General features: G+C 40.0%; 1 protein-coding gene across 1 annotated transcript in view; it reads right to left on the bottom strand.

Moving 5' to 3' along the window:
- The window catches only part of GLP2R (glucagon like peptide 2 receptor), a 60,161-nt gene extending 53,369 nt beyond the window's left edge, over positions 1 to 6,792 (bottom strand). Inside the window, 1 exon segment of the mRNA XM_069797642.1 lies at positions 6,640 to 6,792. Coding sequence (XP_069653743.1) covers positions 6,640 to 6,792 — 153 coding nt within the window.
- Between the last annotated feature and the right edge of the window lie 8,432 nt (positions 6,793 to 15,224).

Genomic DNA, 15,224 nt, shown 5'->3' with positions numbered 1-15,224 from the left:
AAGATCCTGTTTGGTGGAGAATTAAGTCCATGGGGAAGATTTTATTTAATGACTGCACCCTCAGGTCATGTGGCTGTGTGCATGGCCTTGGCAGTTTGTTAACTGGGTAACATGGTCTTCTGTTTTGGTACACTTCTCTCTGGACTCAGCAACCATGATGTCAATAACTAGATAATTGGATAGTAATTCTTCTTTTTATATTAACTTTGGCTCATGGTAATTTTAGTGTAGCTACTGAGTATAAAACCATGCTGCTCCACGTTGTACTGTAAGCTTTTTAAGTGTATGTGTATAGCAAAAATGTGCAAGCGCTCTTCCACTAAATGGCCAAATCAGTAGAGGGAATTAAAATTTAGGGTGTCCATTGACCTTGAAGTCTTCCTATAGATGTTATAATCACATCCTCACATCCTTTGAGCTTTTGTTTAATGTTGTGTAAAAAATATAAATGAATAAGAAAGAAACAGTGAAAATAGTAAATGGCTGCTTATAATATCAGTGCTATTGATTTGGTTTTCCAGGGGTTTTATGGCTGTCTATTGTAGCAGAGCTTCTCTACATAATTTTGCTTCTGACTGGAGCCATTCTTATGTCAGTAGAAATGTGCTACTACAGTACTGTCATTGATGGGCTAAAGATCAACGCCTTTTCTGCAGTAGTCACCGTATTAGCAGGTACAGTTAAGGATCTCGATTTATTACATTCAGAAAATGTGACATTGATAGACTTCCACCTGAAAATTAATAACAGTGTCTAAGTTTCAAAATTATTACAATACCTATGGAGACACTAACAAGACAAGATGCAGGAAAATTTTATGTAAAATTTATTTTCAATAAATTATTTCTCAATGTGATTATTTTTATATATTATATTTATAGTTTTTGCTATTTTTAACTTCATTATTTTAGTTTTATAATTTTTAATTTCATTGCGAGGTTGGTTTTCAAAGATAAAAAAGTAACATACTCTTCCAAATAACTTGATTTTTTTAATTTCTAACATGCTAAGTATAAAATTAGGAATAGCTGAATTAAAATAGCACTTTTAAGAGGGAATAAAATGTAATTGGATAATTGTTAGTACAGAATTGTCATCAAAATTGTCTTTCATTTTCTGCATGTTACTTCTTAATCCAGTGCTATTTTATCATAGGATCCTAGGCAAATTCAGTTAGGAAGAAACTTTAGAGTGTCCCTAATCCAGTCTGAGGAATCTAGTCTGAATTCAGTATTGTCTGTGTGCTGAGCAGGAGGAGGTTGGACCAGACACTTCTGAAGGTGTCTTACAGCCTGAACTATTCTGTGATTCTGTGTATATTATAGAATTGTTACTGAGGAATGTTGCAGTAAAAACAGCAATAAGGGACAACATGAACAATGTTTCATAGAGTTATTAGGTTTAGAGCCAGAAGCAATCATACTGTTTATTTATTATAATTTCTTGTGGAACACATGCCACTGTGCTTCATATTGGTTAGGACTGTTCAGAGCCCAAAGTGACTTATACTTGGTGAAAGCATCTCTTTTAGAATGGCATCTAACTGCAAGTCAAACACCTGGCAGATGGCAAAGAATTAATCTCAGGACTGTCTTTCTCTGTCCAAATTCTGGACTTTGATCCTAATCCTAATGTTTCTGGATTTAGTACTCATGCATTTGTGATTGTTGTGCCTTTCTTCATGAATTAAAGATTTTTATTGCACTTTTTCCTCTTAAAGATAATCACACATATAATTCATTTGCCAATCTCATTTTTGTTGGCTAAATAAATCAAGTTTATTAAATATCTGACTGTGATAATGGGGAAGAAATAATTTTCTTCCTTTCTGCAGAAGCCTTTGCGTAGTTGAAGACAATTATCACATCTCTCCTTCATCTTCTCCAAAAGAAATGACTGAGAATCATGTCATATGACTTGATGTATTCCTTGATGTATTCACCTGTATTTCTAAGACCTTTGATCACTCTTGTTGCTCTAGTCTTTCTCTAGCCCAGTTTCTGCACAATCTTCCTGGAGGCCAGTACTAAATGTGGACACCAGGCTGAACCTCCAAGGACTTTAACTTTATATTCCAGATGATGACTTCTGAAACACTCGAGTTTTGCTTAATTTTACGGAAATATAAAACTTCTAGGGACCCATCACTCCGCCCTGAGTTAGGCCAACTCTCCTAAACCTTTCCTGACAGATATTTGTCTAGCCCCATCTTAAAAAAATCCCCAAGCCCACAACAACAACAACAACAACAACAAATCAATGGTCCCTCTTTGGTACTAAAGTTTCTGTCACCTTCTTAGGAAATGTAATCCAATTCATACCGTTCTAAAGATTTTCTTCATGTCTAATCTAAAGCCCTGGGTGCTATAATTGTTTACAGCATTTCTTTTAGGATACCCAGCTGCAACAGAGAGTAGATGATTCCTTTCTCTTTGCAGTTAAATTTTACACATTTGAAGATTGCTATCTCAGCTCCCTGTAGTCCAGAGAGCAGTCCCCAAACTCTGCTGCCTATGAACTCTGAGAACCTGCTGGAATATCTCCTTTATTCTGAATGACTTTCTTCAAAGATGTCCAACTAGTTAAAAATCTCTATTACCACCAGTTCTACTAACTGCTCAAAAAAAAGCCCCATTTCCCCTGTATCTCACCAAACCTCATGATCCACTGTCATGTCTATTTCCAAAGAAAGAGTAGTGAACTTCATTCAACTCTTTAGGCAGTTTTGCCCACTACTAGCAGCTTTCCCCTCTCCCGATAATCATAAATATTCACTTTTATTAATATTGTTTTTGGTTTTGGCATGTACAGTATTAAGGAGGCTTACACAGTAAGCAGCAGGCTTTTCCTGGACATTCTGTTTACTTCCACTAGTAAAATTTATTGAAATATTAAAAAGTGGAAGAGCATCTGTCCTAGCTGTTAAACTTATGTATAAATCCTTTGTAGATATAAACCAAATCTAGTTGCCCTAATCTGTAATGAAGATGCAATTTCTTGTACAAACATGGTCTTGATTCTAACAGAAAAATCCAAATTAAAATTCAGCTACTGGAAACAGTAGCTGCATAATTCTAGCTATATTGAAAACACACAATTAAAAAACCCCACTGTTACGGTATTTAACCATGGAAAAAAACCACATTAAAGCCAGTGTTCGGTTTCTCAGTTCTCTCAGTCTTTAGCTCAGACTGAATAAAATCCTAAAATGTGTGTTATAACTTGTGCAGAACATGGTGACTTAGAAGAAGAATCACAGTGTGAATTTTTCTGATCATGAGTATGTAGGTTTATAATGTCCCACATGCAGCTCTTGATTTTACAGAAATTATTATTCTAATTTGTGAGGGTTTTCTCTTAAATACATATGCACTGCTGGTTGGCTCCATGGCTATGAAATACACATTGATACCACTGTCCTGTAGCCCTCAGTGGCCTTTGATGAAAATGAACATTGACAGGCACCCATATATGAATATGCTTGCCTTTTATCTAATTAGTTAAATTTTCACCATTTCTCAGGCACCAAACTGCCCTGATGCCATAGCTGAAATGTTGAGCCTGGCTCAGAATTTAATCCTTGTACAAGAGCTGAGAGCTCCAGCATAGGAGCTCATGTTCACACTCCAGTTATATGCATTTCTAGGCAGCCAAACTGGAGGATTCAGGACAGACGTTCATGTAACTCAGAAATGGCTATGACATATCACCTCTCTGGTGAGAGATGAACAACTGGTCTCTGTTCTCTAATAGCCACATTGACAGTCAAACAACTTTCTCCAAAGAGTTTATTAAGGAATGTGCTATCAGGGTGCTAGCTAACCACCGAATGCTGTGTTCCACAGCCTGAAGCCTCTTGGCTCTGTGCCACATAAAAGCACTCTCCTAATTGCCTGTTGATGGTGTTTCAGGCAATAACAGTATTTCAGGAAAGACCATTTCCCAGTGATTACTGAAGCCAGGTCATTGTCAGCACTGACTTGTTATGCCCAAAGACGTGTCCTAGACTGAGATACTGTGTGTTAGCTAGGTAGTTTTTTAAGAATTCATGAAACAGACCTAGTTTAGGAAAACCTAACAAATTGGGTGTTGTGAGTTTGGTGGGGGACCATCTGCTCTGAGAAGCTAACATGTTTTAGACGGTGGGATAGTTGATACTGCAAGGGTATTGATGGATTTGTAAATGAAGCTGGAAACAAAAACATAGATGTTCACAGGGAAGTTCACTACTGGAAGATAAAATGCTAAGGGAAAACAGATACCCTTAGGTTTAAGCAGCTGCCTAGTAGTAATTTTGAAAATTAAATTATTAAATATAAGCCCCTTTCATAAACTAGACTTTCAGTGCTTTTTACTGGCCATTAAGTGTTTGTTCACTTTTTCATTCACCTACATAACTTTGATAAATCTGGCTGCATTTGAGGCACTGGGAAAGGGCATATGACCGCACATCTTTGAAAAATCTTTCCACTGAGTGATAGGAAACTGTGGAAAATGTGTCCTGAGCAATGCAACTGAGCGATACTTTGTTGTGATGGCAGATCCCTCCTCAAGGTTGAATTACTAAGAAGTTTTCAGAGGATGAGAGCCAATCAACTTGTTGCCTTTTAAAATCTATGGGCTACATGTCCCATTGCTCCCCTAGATTCCTCTAGCACACAGAGTAGGTGTCAAGGGACTGTTACTAGTAATTGTACTGGCAAATACATGACACATAAATACATTTAGATGATAATGTCCAGTATTTTTGAGTGATTTATGGAATTTAGACACTTCATAAAATATTCTTCAAAAAGTCAAGGGACAACTGCAAAAAGGTGACAAAGAAAAATGTCCTCAATTGACATTCTCTAATGTTATTATGATTTTTTTTAGGTCTTCTGGGCATGGTTGCTCACATGATGTACACAACTGTATTTCAAATGACTGTAAATCTTGGTCCTGAAGACTGGAGACCTCACACATGGGATTATGGCTGGTCCTATTGGTACCTATTGGTTTATGTTTGGTTCTTCCATTACATTTCAGTCACTTCACCCCATGTTCAAGGAATGTATACCTAATTTATAAGGAATGGGTCTACCTTATTTCACTCCTGGGGATGCAGTTCAGTAACCAGCTGTTTTTCTCCAAGTTCAGTTGTCGGATTATTGCATAGAATGTATAAACTTGTGAGGTTTGCATTTGCCATCCTTTAGTCAGTACAGAGACCTCCAACTGCTCTGCACGAAGCAGATGTTCTTCATACACATCAGACCCAGATTTAGCACCCTCATCTCCCAGGACAAGTGCCTTACATAAGTTGTTTAAAACTCTTCCAGCTTTAGCCATTTAGGCTGAATTTTTCCTTATCAGATATATGCTTCAGGTATTTGGAACATTTCAGACAAGATGGTTCAAATTTTTGAAAACAGGCTTAGATAAAATCACATTATTTTGGCCCTGTAAATAATTGCAACATATCCTCTGAGGAGATCTAGTGAATTTATTAAGAAAATGGGCTGTTCAGAGGATTTTTGCTATAGAGAGGTGTCTTTGAAAATCCATCAAATCTGATCAATAGCAAGAATTTGAACGTTCAGGTGTTGGAAACTGCTATTTCCACAACTGTGACTGGGAAAAAGAGTAGGAACAGCTGTATTGGGTTAAATCAAAAGTCAGTCAGGACCAATATTTTGGGTCAGTAGAGCAGAGCTCAGGCTGTTTGTCTCCTTCATACGTGCTCTGACAGCAGAGATCACAGCTCATTGTCACTCATTCTTGTTGCTCTTTCTACTTTTATTGTACCGTTATTGAACAAGAGCTTATAGCTGTATGCAGCCTTTACAATGCAGACTCACTAGGGACTTTTGCAGTGAAATAAGGGTTTCTTCTGTCTTTTGTTCTGTTACTTTTCACCTTCCTAATAACTCAAATCTCATTTGAAGGTCACTGTACATTGCTCTGCATCTTTCCAGGAGCCTGTTTCCCAAGCAGATGCAGTATGTTTGAAGCTATTGTTATATGTGTATAAATGGAGATGTTTCTCTAGTGCTTTCAGAGCACTGAAGGATGGGCCTGGTCAGTAGTCCCAAGCTGAAGATTAGCCAAATCATGACAAATGGTGTATCTTATCCTGTTTGTCCAGCAGATGATGTGGTCCACTTGCTCAAAGTGGAAAGGGTGATTCCCCTTCTGTCAGGAAGAACTGGTCTGAGAAGGTCCAATACCAAGTATCCAGACAACACCCTGGACAATGTCCAAGGGCTACTTGGATACCCTCAACAGGTATCACAGGAGCTGTGCAGGCTCCTCAAATAGTGCCTTCTTCCCTCCTTTCAGACTTAGATACTTTTTGCTTCTTTGACTCTCACTGCTTCCATCCATTCTTGGGTTTGTTCTTGCAATAATAATTTTGTTTCCCTGGTTTGGGGCTCTGATCACATTTCTGGGAGGTTTCCCCATTTCTTTCATGAATTAGATTAGGCCTGGTTTTACTCTAAAATCAGCAAGAAGAGTGGTCAGTGGAAAAGAGGGGAAGTGTTCCTTCGTTACTTCCCTCTTCCTATGGGAGTGGAAACAGAAAACTGGTACTGAGGAGTCTGTTCCATCCTTTCCATCCCACTGGGAGGAGAAGAAAACCACCCAAATCACTGTCACCATTGCTATTACTGACACAACTCCATTGATGTTGCTATCGCCACTGTCATCATGTTCATTGCTGATGTCATCACTGCTGCCGCTACAGCTAGCCTTCTCCTGAGCACCTGGACTTTCACCATATGGCATGCACTCAGTAATTGAGGATTTCATGGTTGCCCTCTAACAATTCAGTGCAGCCTGGGCCACTGAATGCCCAAAGAAATGCTTGTACCAACACAAGACTTTCCAAGCCATCAGTGCCTGCATGCAGGAAGATATTGGGGAGGGTGGTTTGTGTGGTGCCTTTTTCTAATCAATTGTATGCTCCATTTTTCTTTCAAGATTCACTTTCTTCTTTCCTTTTCTCAGCCTAAATGGCAGCTATGTCTCCCAGTTTGATAGTAATCTAAAAATAAAGCAAGCCATGCATACAGGTGCCTCACCCTCTCCTCCCATCTGCCTCCCTTTGTTTCTTTCCTCTAATCTCCTTTCATATATAATGTTGTCTTTCTTCTGGTAACCTATATTTGCACCTCCCTTCCTCTTGTATGAAACCTAATTTCAGCCTCTCTTAGCTGCTCTCCCATTGCCTGCATGTGAGAAGCTCATCTGATGGTAAGAGAGGAAGGATGCTGAAGCTATGTGTCTTTTACAAGAGGAAAAAGAACAGATGCCAAAAAAGGGACATTAATTATTATAACTGACACTCCCTTTCTAATTACCTCAGCGCCCACTTGTGGCCAACAATGTCACCAAGACCATGACAGGGGCATAGGCAGGCAGAGGCACAGGCAAAGACTCTGCTACCTTTTCATGGGGACTTATAATTGTCTCCTTAGCAGCCAAAGAAAACAAAGAATTGGGCCCATGGCAGCAGCTTTTCATCGCAGTCACCAGACCTAGTAGGGCAGCTTTTCCTGCAAGAACTACTGAGCATCTGTCATGGATCTTCTACTTGCCACATTTCCCCCTCTGTCCTCACATCCAGCTGCTGTGGCCAGGGTTTCTCTTCCACCTGGTCCAGGAAACATTAAGACCTTTATTCTTCCTTTTCAGTGCTGGAATTGCTTATGATGGGTAGAGTCACTCTGTGATATCCCTGAACATCTCCTCAGTAAATCCCTCCATATTTCTCTTTTCTTCAGCAGTTTTCCTGGAGGTTGAAAGATGTTTCTATGATTGGTGAATGTCTCACTCCTTGTGTTTCTCAGATTGAGGCATTCTCACATCAAGAGACAACATTTTCACTCTAAAGACCTGCCCTGTACTAAATTCCCATGAGACACCTCATATGGGAGACTTCATGGAGTAAAAGGAAAACCCGTAATCCAGCTGAGCTTCTGCCAGCATTTCTTTTATGCAGATGAATGACTGGTTGCTTTAGTTTGCTTCCTTGTTGAGTTGACCTGTTTGATTTCTCCCTTTGCCATTTGTCTCTGGGCAGAATTCAAATCAAATCCTCTCCTTCCTGAAGCTGAATTTCCATTGCAGCCAAACTGCCCTTTATCGTCTGGCTCTCTCAATGGCAAGACTTTGCTCACTTCCTTCCTCAGTTCTCACTAGTCAGATGGGGGACTCCCTGTTTTTTCCAAATTGTTTATGGAAAAGCAAAATTTCTGGCAAAAACTTTGACAAATCACACTGTTATCTTTCTTGTATTGTCAAAGGAAACCATTTATTTCTGTCCTTTGTTTTTCTCTTTTAACACAGTATTGGTCTACAAGAGAATCTGCTCATAAGAGATTAATTTCTTTCAGTCTTTGCTAAGAAGCCTTTATAGAAGCTTTCTTGAAATCAGTTTCTTACTCTTATGTCATCAAGTCCTTCAAAGGGCTTCAACACATGGATTAGGAAAAGCACCTTCAACAAAAGCTGTGCTTCATAATATCAGTTCTATCAATTTGTCTACTAATGCTACTGTACTTCAGTTATTCAGCCAAAAATGCCCATTGTGTGGGTCAGGACTACTGCAGACCTGCCACTTCTATGTCATTCCAGAGGCTTAATCTTCAATTCTTCTCTACCATGGTTGGCTTCATCCACAGGTTACATACCACCATAAGTAGGCCTGCTGCCCCATTCATGCTCCATTCACATGGGGAGGTAAATCTATCTGTTTCTGGTGATTTTCCACTATTCTTGCTATTGCTTTGTTATAAGAGCTCTTCTGTGGCTCCCCACATCTGAGAGTTAGTCAGAGTGTAGTTTGACTGACTTCAGGAGCAAAGATAGCTTAAGCTGCTCCCCTTCTTCCTGCTTCTAGGAGCCCTTCACATCTATGTGTCATACTCCACCACACTCAAATTCTGTCAACACATCTGATTGTCTGATCACCCTGGAAACCAATCCTGGCTAAAAATAATGCTTAAAAAAAAAAAAAGAGGAGTTATTTAAAAACCTAAATGAGTTTGATCAACTACAGCAAGAATGTGAGAACAAACAGCACTGAGGCAGGGGAGAGATAAGCAGGAGTTTCTTAAACTGATTTCTCCACCAAAGCACATGTTTCATTAGATAATTGTGACCTCACCATGTTAAGAAAAGCTCTGATGATAAGTTCCTCCACTGTGAACTCCAATTCATTCCACTGTGGCCATATTTTTACATGCTACTTTTACATCTCCAGCATGTATTACCCACCCAGCAGTCTGGAATTTTCACACATTTTTAGCAAATTGTACCTCAATATAATTTTTTAGTTCTGTCTTCTTATGGTTTTACTTCTAATATTTCAGAGTTTATGTCCTTTTCTCTGTTTAGTCATGACCTGTATTTTCTCAGGAATGCATTTCAGTGCTCTGAGCCTGCTTTAGTCAGCTATTTGATTATGCCTTCTCTTTTCTTTTTAAACCTTTTGGATAACTGGCACAATTTTTCTTAGTGTCACCTGTGAGATTTGTAGCCTCAATAACTGCACCTTTTAATTTTTTATGCATCCTCATTTTTTTATAGTTCCTCCTTCTGATATTAAGCTCTAAGTAGAGTAAACAGAGAAATTGAAGGTAGGGTTTCATTAAACCAGAACGTTAAATATGAATATTATAACCTATATGTAGAGGTCAACTACATAAGTAAGGTATATAGATGGTCATTAACTAAGAATCTTTCTTCCTTCCCCACGATGCTCCTCTTTCCCTAATATACACTAATACAATCATATGTATGCAGTATTTTCAAAAATAAAATTGAAGAACCTGGATATGAAAATGTTCTGCTAATTTCTGATAAACCTTTTTGTTTATAGCCTCGCATGGGCTTCCTTCGCTTGCTGTATGGCTGCAGCTGTCACTACTATTAACAAATATACAAAAACTATTTTGGAATTCAAGCACAAAAGAAAAATGCTGGAAAGGCGTTTAAAGATTAAATACAAGTTTCCTGATCATACAGCTCCAGAGAAAGCTTGCAATGTGTATGTGAACTCTTTTCACAACAGTACAGAGGACGCTGCGCACCCAATAAAAGGCTTGCGTCACCTGGCCACTATTTCAGTTCTGTAAATTTGAATCGTATCTCAAGACATTCTGTAAACCATAATACTAGATCAGAATGAAACAGTATTAATTAATAAAAATGTATATTTGTGTATCATTAGTTATTTTTCTTAATAAAAAAATGATATTTCCATGGATGTTTCAAAGAAGTCTTAGTATTGGAAAAGTAGATTCAGGTGTCTCGGTTCAGAAAAAGACAATGACACAGGTCCTCCACTGCTCTGATTTTTAAGCAGTCTCTAATGCTAATATAAAGTATGTGAGTCTGTTAGAATTTCAGAGCATTATGGATTTCCACCCTAATTCTTTATAGAAAAGACTGTAAAAAATCCCATCCCAAAACCAAAACCCACAAAGAGTAGGGCAGAAAATATGGCAGCCCACATGTAGTGCACGGCTTGAATAATTTGTTTGTTATTAAAAGTACAATCTCTCCAGGAAAATCTGTGTATTACAGCTTATGATTCAAGAATTTCACCATACGCGTAGTGGTAGGATTTGCTGTGAAAGAAAGGCTAATAGAGGGAAGAGGCTTTCAATGTAAATACTACTCATTTAAAATGGCTAGCAAGGCAAACAGAAATCTGGAAGATACATGGTTGTAGACAACATACAACTCACCTATGAAATTCTCTATGTATCATTCTGACAACAGTATCAGAAAGAATCAATATTTGGTTTGTGATTATTATACATGAAGAATAATCTACAATCACATTAAAGATTGGACAGTAGAAGTGATTACGATCCTCATAGATGAGGAATACACAGCTGCTCCACTCTGAGGATCAACGTGGAGCTTTCCCATGGAACTGAGCTATGTGTGCCTACTTTGTTGGACACCAGTTTTTCTTCATTTTTGTATGAATGCTTCTGTTAATGAGCCTGCTAGGAAACACTTGTGAATGCTGGGTGGCAGAGGCCTTACACAGTATACTGAGCAGCTCTGGGCTTTAGAGAAATCACTGTACACTTTTTTCAGGCAAAACAATCCTAACATAAATGTAGTCTGAATTTGTTATGCCAGCAGGGTCCGTAGTAGGTCAGTTTATGGCCAGTGATAAGGTCGAGCTGATAATAGAGTAGCACAATTAAAAAACAATTAGCTCAGAAGGAAACCGTGGGCCATTAGTGGCGAGAGAGGAAAATTGAGAGACAATAAGGTGAGATAACAAAGCAACACATAAGCCAGTCTCCTCAGAAGGGAGGTGGTGGGAAGCCAACCAAGGGGTGGCAGGCACCTGTGCCCAGTCTCCATCTGCTGTGTAAACTGGCTCTTGGAGTGCTGTGACCTTGGAACAGGCAGTTTGTGGGCAGGATGCAGGCAAGCACCTCAGACACTGCTTGGACTGTTTGTTGCTGGCTGCTGGTGCCTGTAGTTTGTGCAGCTGTTCTGGGCTCTGCTTCTAGCTCTTCTGGGAGCAAATTCAAGGCTCTTCAGATCCAGGTTGCAAGTGGGAAAAGCTGACTCCCAATCAGGGAGTTTCAGGTTACTCTTGCAACTAGTGCTAGGGAGAGAGCTATATGACTGCTGGACTGCAAGCTTAGGGCCCAGACCATTGCTCTTCGAAGCAGCAGAAACTCTGCTGAAGGCAGTGTGTGAGCACTCAGCATTTGTGGTGACAAGTCAGTGGGCATTGCCCCCAACACCAACTGGAGCAACTGTCCCAGACACAGCAGAGGTCTTGGCCGAGACTGGGCTCCTGAGGAAGGATGCAAGTCTCTGGGTCTGGGGCTGCACGAAGTGCCTGGGGCCACTTGCTGAAGCTGGAGCAGGTGAAGGCAGTATCCTTACCTGTAGAGGGATGCTGTGGCTGAGAAGCTCTATTGAAGTTAAGGAACTGTGGGAGGTGAGAAGGCTGCATAGCACAAGGAATGATGAAAAAGAAATTGACAAGCTCTTCACAGAAAAACTGCAAAGATGAGAGCATGAACCCCTATAATGAACAGAAGGAAGAGCAGCCAGAGACTGTGCTCACTGGAGACTCTCAGGACCAGGAACACTGGATGTTGTGGCTTCTGGCAAGAGGACAACTCTTTCTCCATTGGCAGATCTGCAAATGCAGAATAATTTTGGTCTCTGGCAGCAGGCAAGAGGCTACAAGCTCTGTCTGGGGAGCATTCAGAGCCAACTGAGCCTGAAACATGCATCAGAACCAGGGGAGCATGGCAAGTGACAGTAGTGGGAGACTATGTCCTTCAGGGATTAGAGGCCACTATCTGGTGACCTGACTTGCTATCCCGGGATGTTTGCTGTCTGTTGGGGCCTTAGATCTGAGGTGTTTCAGGGAGACTGCTGGAGCCTAGACAGCCCTCAGGCTATGATTCCATGCTGATTATCCATGTGGACACAAACGATACTACCACGGAGACCCTGAGCATGTCAAGAGGGGTGAAGGTGTAGGACATGAGGCCCCAGGTGGTGTTCTCATTGAACCTGCAAGGACCAGGCTTGGGAGTAGGGCATGGATCCTGTGTGTCAAACACCTGATTGTGCACAGATGGTCCGGGTGGTAGGGGGTTCAGCTTTGACAACCATAGGTATCTCTCAGAGGATGAGGAGCTGCTGGAAAGAAACGGGGTCCACTCAACAAAGCTGGACAAAAGCATCTTTGTGATCAGGCTGGCCAGCCTGTTGAGAAATACTTTAAACTAGGAATAATGGAGGAGGGAGATGTTGTCATTAGGTAGAAGCCAACAGTGATGGAAAGCAAAAGGTGCAAGGCAACAGGAAAAAATGACACCTCAGGAATGATAAAACAGGGTAAAGAAAAAACCACCTCAAGTGTATGTAGACAAATGCAAACAGCCTGAGAAACAAGTGGGAGGAACTAGATCTCCACATGCAGTCAACGAGCTGCAATATCATCGGAATAAAAGATGTGGTTGCACAATTGGGCTGCTATGATTGCTGAAGATTAACTGTGGAGAAGGGCTTGAGGATACTGTTGCACTGAGACCACAGGAAGCTGAAAATGTGCCTGGCAGAAAGAAAGCCAAGAGCATCTTGGTCTGTATTAACAGGAACATACCCAGTAGATCCAGGGAAGTGATTATTCCTTGCCACTTAGCATTCATTAGATGACATATAGAATACTGTGTCCAGTTTTAGGCTCCACAACACAGGAAACACAGGAACAAAGTGAATTAAGTTCAGCAGATGGTCACCAAGATGATGAGGGGGCTGGAGCACATGTGATATGAGAAGCTGAGGCTTTTTCTGCCTGCAGAGGAGACTTCAGAGGGACCTGAAGCCCTCCAATATCTACAATGTCTAGCAGTCATCCAGTTTCTACAAGAAGGTTATTTATTACAGGGAGCCAGGCTTTTCACACTGGTGCATTGTAGGAGAGAGACACTGAGCATAGGTTCAGATCAGAGAGGCTTGGACTTGAGAGGTTTTCAAGACTTGACTAGGTAAAGCCCTAAGCAACCTGGTCTTACCTCATAGCTGATAGGAGGTACCTTCCCACCTGAGTTTTCCTACAGTTCTTCCCCTGCTGCCTCCCAGAAATTGAATCTAATATTTGGAACCTCTTTTTTCTACTCTCTTCAGTACCGATTGCATCTTTCTTTATACTTCAAATACTAAATGAACCTTTATTTTCAAGGTTCAAGTTTTGCCCCTCTACCCGATAGCAGAGATTCCTTTCATTAGCCTATATTTTCCTACAATCAATTGTTGGCTCCTGTGCTATAACAGCATCTGACTGTGTACAATTTAAAATTAGCATCATAATTTCTTCATGCTTTTTACATCCTGTGGAAATAAGATAAATTATATGCAGTCCACTAGCTTTATAATTGATTAATTTGTGGTCATTGTGCACCATCACTTCCCTCACATGAACTTCAGAAAGAATAATTGCCATAGTATTCTCCTTATTAATTTAGCATTTAACCTATTTCCAGCTTCTAAACACTCATTAATACCTTAAAAAAAAACAAACAAGCAAACAAACAAATGTAAAGCAGCATCTTTGAATAGTGACTAGAGTAGACTGTGTCCTGCCAGCTGACACCTTATTGCATAGAGCACTGTAGGACTCGCTAAAGGATGTCATTTAGGTATTTATACCCAAAGTCATCTCCTGGTACCTTTAGCAGGGTTTGTTTGATTATGTGTTTTACTCTGCATAACTTGTCTGCAGTTTCATCAATTTTCAGCATTTTCAGCATTTGGTATTCATCTAAATTTTCCCATCCACCGGAAAAACTGACAAAATCACATTCTCTGGCTGGGGGAATATCAAAATTATCTTGGCTGGAGACCAACTGCAAAACTCATCTATACCTGTAGAGTCACACAGAATAATTTAAGTTAGAAGGTACCTCTGGGGGTTTCTGGCCTAGCCTCCCTTCTCAAAGCCAGACCAATTAGATGATGTTGCTCAGAGCCTTAAGCAGTTGAGTTTTGAATATATGCAAGAAGTAAGATTTCCTGACTTCAATTTCCTGACCTCATTGGCAACCTGTCCCAGTGCTTGACTACTGTAATTGTGGAAAAAATAGTTCCTAATATCTAATCAGAACTTCATGTGTTCTGATTTGTGTCCATTACCTTTTTTTTCTTCCACTGTGCAGATCTGAGAAGAGTCTGGCTGAATCTTCTCTACATCATCCCACTAGGTAGCTGTAGACAGCAATAAGATTTCCCCTTTCATCTTTAGAAAAGTCTGTATTTATTCATTACAGCATACCCAGTATTCTGAAACTGCCACCTTCAGTTCTGCAGATGAAAAAAGCAGTTCCTAGACAGTTTGATATCCACTCTAGTAGAAGTAGTCTCAATGCCTTGGCCAGAACACAAGATATTGATTCCTTCCACTTGTTTCACATTATTTCTTTGTGGTAGAGTTGTTTCTAACATCTTCACTGATAGAGGTATTGTTCCTGATTCCATCTGACTTTCTGCTTTTCTTCCTTTATAATAACTGTGGTCTCTTAACAATAGATTTTTACCCATCTCATGTTGTTCCTGGGTGTCACCAATGAATTTCCACCTCATCCAGGAACATACTTGGTTTGTTCTTACCAGATCTTTAAAAGACCTAATTTAAGTTCCACAATTTTTTTCTTAGCCTGCAGTTTATAAACACAGACTGGTAG

Source organism: Haliaeetus albicilla, chromosome 12, assembly GCF_947461875.1.
Source record: "Haliaeetus albicilla chromosome 12, bHalAlb1.1, whole genome shotgun sequence".
NCBI classification, from domain to species: Eukaryota; Metazoa; Chordata; class Aves; order Accipitriformes; family Accipitridae; genus Haliaeetus; species Haliaeetus albicilla.
The sequence above is the reverse complement of the archived record's forward strand: the minus strand, read 5'-3'. Positions and strand labels throughout refer to the sequence as shown.